At 31.8% G+C, this 7,095-nt stretch overlaps 1 protein-coding gene across 1 annotated transcript in view; it reads left to right on the forward strand.

Moving 5' to 3' along the window:
* LOC111640676 (MARVEL domain-containing protein 1-like) overlaps positions 1 to 2,857 on the forward strand; it is a 30,337-nt gene extending 27,480 nt beyond the window's left edge. Inside the window, exon 4 of the mRNA XM_023386715.1 lies at positions 2,402 to 2,857. Within this exon, the coding sequence (XP_023242483.1) occupies positions 2,402 to 2,488 (87 nt within the window). The 3' untranslated portion in view covers positions 2,489 to 2,857. The remainder of the gene's footprint in view (positions 1 to 2,401) is intronic.
* The last annotated feature ends 4,238 nt before the right edge of the window (positions 2,858 to 7,095 follow it).

Consider the following 7,095-nt stretch of genomic DNA (forward strand, 5'->3'; position numbering starts at 1 on the left):
GCGTTGAATTTTCGTCGATGTTAAGCCTAACGAAGACTATTGTATCGTTAAAAATTATTTTTTTATTTTGTACAAACAAAATAAATATATTGAAAAATATAAAAATAATAAACAATTATACTTCAAAAGTTAATTTAGTATCAAAAAAGTAAAATATTTGAGTAGCCGAAGATTACAGCGTCACAGCACTGGTGAAAATTTAAATTTGTCGACTGGAATTCCTTCGGATAACCGACGTTTCGGATAAACGACGCTCTACTGTATATGCTACTTTTGAAACAAAGAAAAATTTGATTATTATAATTTTTGGTAGAAGTTACAAGAAATACTTTAGATATAATTTACATTTCTTCCATTTAATTAATTATGAAAAATGTGATTCAAAAAACACGAGGAAGGAAAGTGATCATTATTTCATTAGTCATGAACCTTCAATAAAATATTGGATTAATTTAATACTTAAAGTCAATTTTCGTCTTCTTTCCGTAAATAGAACGTGCTAAAAAATACAGCTTCATGCAAGTGCAAGAATACAGACTTTTTATTAAAATTTTAAAAAAAAGGAGAAAAAAATATAAATGTTTTATGCTTAAAAATATTTTTTCAATTTATAGTACAATTTATTTACACTTTAACAAATTATTAATTGTTTTATTAAAAATTTGTTAAATTAATACAGTGTTCCGCAACCGGTGTGCCGCGGCACACTGATGTGCCGTCACTTGGTGAAAGGTGTGACGTAAACTTTTACATATTCTGTTAATTTCAAATTTTATTTATATATTTTTTATCACAGTTGTTGTGTTTCTTATGTATGTATGTTGTATGTTCTTATGTATGTATGTTGTTGTGTTTCTTATGTTATCTTTTGTATGTATTTCATTCTCTGCCGCAACACTGATGAAATAAGATGATGTTTGTTTATTCTTTATTACAAGCTACCCATTTTTATGTATTCTAATAAATTATATGTAAAGAAAATTTGCTCACAGGTGTTGGTATCTGTTTAATAACAATAATAATAGGTTAGTGGCATTATGTAATTCTATTAATAGTATCATATCATACGTTTTTGAGGGGAATAACATTTTGGNAATTATATATATATATATGTGTGTGTATATATATAAATTATATATATAGTCTATATAATAAATTTGTAAATTTGTACATGTAGACCTAATTCTAATATTAATATTTTTGGCAAAATTTTATCATTTCTTGTCTGAAGAGCAATAAAATAATTTCCATCTTTATTGATAAAACATTAAATTTCAAACTGTTTACGAACTTTAATTATACTGAACATTTCATAATGATTGTATATTGTTCAGTGCATAATACAATTATATTATATACTCTACATATATATTATTATCATCTTTATATAGACCTACTAGCAGAAATGCTAGATGATACCCAGACAAAAACTAAGAACAAACATTAAAATGAAAATCATACTCTTAAAATGGTTTATATATATAGTATCGCAATAAACATTACCATTTCAATGTTTATTGGGATACTCGGCAGGCATGACAGAATTACAATTACAAAAATAAATTCATTATTCCTGCTTGATATTCACTAACAAGTAAGTAGACTATGAACGTCTGCTTGGGAAATCGTCTTATTGCTTATTAAGCATTTTATTTTACAGTTATATAATTTTCTAGAAGCTAGTCATGATTATTGGCAAATGAATTTGAAATGTGCATAACAGTATTAACATAAAATAAAATAATTAACATTGTCGATTTAAAGAAACAGCGAGTAATGAAAAAATTATACTTTTTATTAATCTGAGGGATAATTTTCTAAAGTAGATAATAATTAAACAGATAATCTCAAGCATTAATAATGCTTTATGCTTTCGAGCCTTTGATTTTCAAATAATTCGTCTTCATTTTCATAAAATTTATTATAGTTTTCGTAAGAATTGATTTATATTATCCTATATTAAACTGATATGTTCAATATTGGAATATTAATTCTAATAAAATATCTTTAAAATAATACGTAATAAAGTAGAGAACCTAAGAAAAACTTCATTATATTTATGTTACATTTTGACATAATATTTTGATATTATAAAGTATACAGTCAAACCTCTGAACAATGGCCACTGACGCAAATATTAAAAATGGCAGTTGTTTGAGGGGTTATTTTGTATGCATTTTTGTTTAAAAAAATATTTTTATTTCTAAACTTTCTAAAAACATATCTACTATTTAGAGATGGCCATTATTGAAGGTTTGGTTTTTAATGAATTATTCAAAAATTCGACTACTTTCTTCAATGTTAGGATGATTGAAATATACAAAATTATTCATTTATTATTCTTGTTCATTAATTAATTTATATTTTACTAAATTACAATAACAATGTTTTCATTTTTCAGGTTTTCGCTTTGTTCAATACAATCGCTTATGGAGTTGGTGTCTATTTTCTGTTCATAGATTGGCGTTCTTCACGGCAACCCAATTAAATTTTTGTGTTTTATTTTTGTTATTTTTTTAGAAAGTTATATCAATAATTATTTAACATAATGTACTGTTAATTCTTTAATGTTATGTTTAGTTTTAAAACATTTTAATATGAATTATTAAGTTTATTCTTGTTTTTTGGGAAATTCAAATAAGGTATTCTACGAGGTGCTAATGTGATCCCCCCGTGTATACTTGTTGTACATATATTAATGTGATCTCGTCTTATTTTATGTATATCAGTACATGTATCAACTTATATATGTAAATTGTGTATATTAGTAATCATTGTCAAGTAAAATTATATCTTTATTTCATCATTAGTAATATTAAACAGATTTTAAAACTAGAATTATTATTTAATGAATTTCAACCTGGTGGGCAAGCGTTCTGTTCCCCGAACACTGGGGGTCCGGTCGTGGGTTCGCTCCTCGCCAAGACGGGCTAACTACGTGGAGTTTTCCGGGTTTTCTCCACGTGTGTAACGTCTGAATAGTGGCCAGTTTCCCTTAAAAAGACCTCCCGGAAGGGATCCTCCTAGACAGATTGCCCAAGTGTTGCGTTGCCATAAAATAAACAAATAAACCAAATACAGGGAACTTCGCTTAATGAGCACAATTCGTTTCAAAATCTTACTCGTTAAGCGAAACAATTTTTCCCATATAAATTAATGTAAACGATAATGCGTTCCATGCCGAAAAAATACTCAAGTATTTTATGTATAACGTTTATTCAAAGAAAATTATACAATACAGTATACATTGTTAATACAGTATACTTCCACCATTGGATGGCCGGATGTCAAGGTAGCAGTTTGTAATTCCGGGGGATCTAGGATCACCGGATCCAACACAGATGGGTCGAAACATCCCAGGAATATTTCAGAAATGGTCCATCTGGATATGTCGGACCCTTCACCACCCGGCTGCCCCATTGTGGGCCTGGCCGAATGCATAATGGGCTTGGCCCTCTTAGTGCCCACAATACGGAAAGTGTTAAAAAAACCCCATTTGTACGTTTCTCAGTTGTACGTTAAATACGATTGGTTCCATCATTTCATAAAATAAAGTTCTAACATGAAACTTCTTACACTTATACTGGTACGTTAAGCATAACGTTATAACGTAACATACGTCGTGCGCAAACTCGCTACTATTTTCTGTGTGGTACTTTCTCCATTATAAAACACTTCTGTTAAACATTTTTTATTTATACGATTTCGCCCTAATGCGTCATATTTTTTCGGTACCTTACAGTAATTTTTTCCAGTTATGTGTTGTTTACTTTCAAATGGAAAAATTTAAAGCGATTATTAAAAAGTGAAAAAAAACGAATTATGTATTTACTTTATGTCAGTTAACACCAAGAGCGAATTCGACAAATTCAAAAAGCAAAGCAAATAATACGTAACACGTGACGCTATTTCCGAGAAATTTCCCCGTTTAGCAAAACACTCTTCCAATCCAAAAAGTGAATATTTTCGCTTTCTACGTTTTGCGGTGTGAATTAATTTGCTATACAAATAAAAATCGCTTTCCAGTTTCTCATTCTCTTCACTATGTGCTGTCAGTGTGAAGCTTATCTTTAAAATGACTCACCGTTCCTTTAAGTGAGCGGAGTTTCGGAAAGAGACAACTGATGTAACAAGTACTGTACAAGTACTCGTATATCGAAAAATAAAAAAAAAACAAATTTTTTTAAAGTAGCCTACATTACTGAATTTTACAATGTTTTATTTTTCCTTTTATATGTTGTTTAAATGTATTATACGTTTAGTAAATTTAAACTTCTTTGTTATGAATTGCAAGTACAGGTACTGTACAAATTCAGTTTGCAGTGTTAATTTTTTCTATGCATTACTTCTGTGATTACTGTGTTCACTCAGAGCAATTCAAAGTAATTTTACTTATACGATATTTTTCTCGACTCCCTTGAAGAACACAGACCAGGGTTCAACTTTATTTAAAAACCATTTAGCAGATTTAGAGAATTTCAGTTTTTGCCAGCACCATTATGTACACTAATTAATAAAAGAGTTTGAAAATTTAATTAAGAAAATTTGTATTTCATTATTCAAGAAACGCAAAATAGATAATATTTCTAAAGCTTAAATTATCAATATTTCATATTAATGACTATTGAAACGACTCTATAATAACAGAATTAACAAATTTTCAGCCAATAATGACATGACACAGATTTTCATATTTTATTTTAAAAAATTGTCTTATGCCTTGATTTGTACCGTACCAGTATATCGAATATGCACAGTAATTTTATAGGATCGTCTTTTTTCTTTTAATTTTTTAACTTTTTTCCTTTAAGCATCCATTTTCAAATCTGTCCTGAGTCGGATAAGTTCACAACGAGAACGGCTGTATGATAAGGAACGGGACCTAACATTTCTAGGAAAACCATTCACGAAAAATTTATTAGTTGCAGTCGAACCCCGGGTTGACTGCCGGATAGCCAGCAGTTAAGGTGTTTCAGGATTCAACCTCTTCTGGATTACGTCCTCAGTCCCCAGAGCAGTAGGCTCTAGGGATCGGGGAACTAATCCGGACAGGTTAAAAAACATCAAGAATTTTTCGGGAGTAGTCCGTCACGAATATGTCGAGCTCTAACCGCATCATTGACCACCTGGCCGAAAACACAATGGTCTTGATAAAAAGCCAAAGGTGGAAAGAAAGAAAAGTTGAATCCGTGTTCTGTAGAGTGGTACTGTACATTGCTGACTTTACCACCTTGGCCATACGACAGTCTTCACAGGACCATCAGCAGCATTCTCTTTTCTCTCTTGTCCCAGTTTGTCCAAGTTTCCATAACTCCCTCCTCTCTTCGGACGACTAACAAAAATCAACTCCCCTTAAAACTTTTATCACTATACAAATGATAGATACTGTAAATAGAAACGAAATATACAAAAGATTTTGAAATATAACAAAATGTATAAACTATAAATTTAATGTTTTGTAAAATTTAATGTAATGGTCAAGACAAGTCGAACAAGGAGGAGGGGAGAACGTCCACTGAAGCTCAATAACTTCCCTTCCCCTTGTCCGACTTTGTCCGACTTAAAGAAAAGAGTGTTTCTTGCAATATGTTAATTTTGTAGTACAGTATATATTTCAACTAAGAAAGCCGCTTTTAGCAAGCTCATTATGGATTCGGCCAGGTCCACAATGGGGTAGCCGGAAAGTGAGAGACGAGTCCTGACATATTTCCGAATGAACCACCACCTGAAAAATTCCTGGCGTTTTTTCGACACGTGGGCGATCTGCTAACTCCTGGAAAAACTTTCTATGGGAAACTGGGCCTATTTAGGTGTTACAAACGTAACGAAAATCCGGATAAATTCACGTGACTATTCCATTGGCGAGAATGGCTAGATATCCATCAGATTTTACGACAGTCCTATCTCACAAAGTCCCGATTTCTGGTTTTGAACTTATGGCAATTCTATGTACAGTACATAAAACATAAAGTTAAATTAAATATTTCGGGAAGGTTTTTCGAATGTTAAAGTTTTATAATTTAAATTCACATATTAATTACAAACTATTATAGAATTTGGCATTCTTTTACAATAATAGTAAAACAAATTTTTTATTGTTCTGTATTTAATATTGATTAATAATTTCTAAGTTTTTTGGGAATGGATATATAAATAAATAAAGTTTGCAATAAATGCAATGATGTACTGTACTGTACAGTTCAAATTATATCTGTATTTGCTAGCAACTTACTTTTATTTATTGAAAAAACGTCCTACATTTTGGAAAAAGTGTCCTATTTTCCTGTTACGATCTTTTTTACTCTCCTGTCTGTAAGCATTAAGAGAGATTTTAAATGAAGTCCGTCGTGACCCACAATGGGCGAGCCGAGTGAAGAGGAACGGGGCCTAAAATATCCGAGACGGACCACTTTACAAACTTTTTGGGTTTTTTCGGCCCGTCCAAATTCGTTCCAAGATCTTTCAGAGAGATAGGCTGACACCATAACCGCTTTGTCATCCGGCCGTAGAATGCCGTGTTGTAAAGTGAAATCCTGATTCAAATCTAGTATTAATTCTAAAATTCATTATAAGAATAAACAGTCGGGCATCGCTTACCATTTCTCAATTACGCTGACAGACCCGATTGAGCCCGCTAGTGGCCGAGTGGGTAAAACCGCTGAGCACTGATAGGTTCGCGCGTTACCAACGGCTGGCCGTGAGGAGTTTTCCAGATTTTATTCACGTGTATAGCATCTAAATAGGAACCAGGTAACTAAATGTGCACAGTCTGCACATTTAGTAATCCGCCATTGGCCTTACAAATCAAATCAATCTCACTCTACTGAGAGTCATGTACTGTACTTGTTCTACAGTACTCTCGTAATGGGCGAAACCGTGACGGATTACTAAGCTGAAACTTTCTGGAGCCTTACTTTAACAGTTTAATTGATGAAACATCCAGAGTGGAATAAGACTGAATGGACTAGGCAGTAAAAGCACCATCCTGTTATTGTAGGAATTCGATTTTAGTCGATTCAGAAATTTTCACGGGTTTGTTGATCTGGATTTTTGTTTTAATCCTTTTCGTCCTGTGGGCTCTAAGAAGGTTTTAAA

The sequence above is a fragment of the Centruroides sculpturatus genome, unplaced genomic scaffold (genome assembly GCF_000671375.1).
Source record: "Centruroides sculpturatus isolate CEXI.00-Female unplaced genomic scaffold, Cexi_2.0 scaffold960, whole genome shotgun sequence".
In the NCBI taxonomy this organism is placed as follows: domain Eukaryota; kingdom Metazoa; phylum Arthropoda; class Arachnida; order Scorpiones; family Buthidae; genus Centruroides; species Centruroides sculpturatus.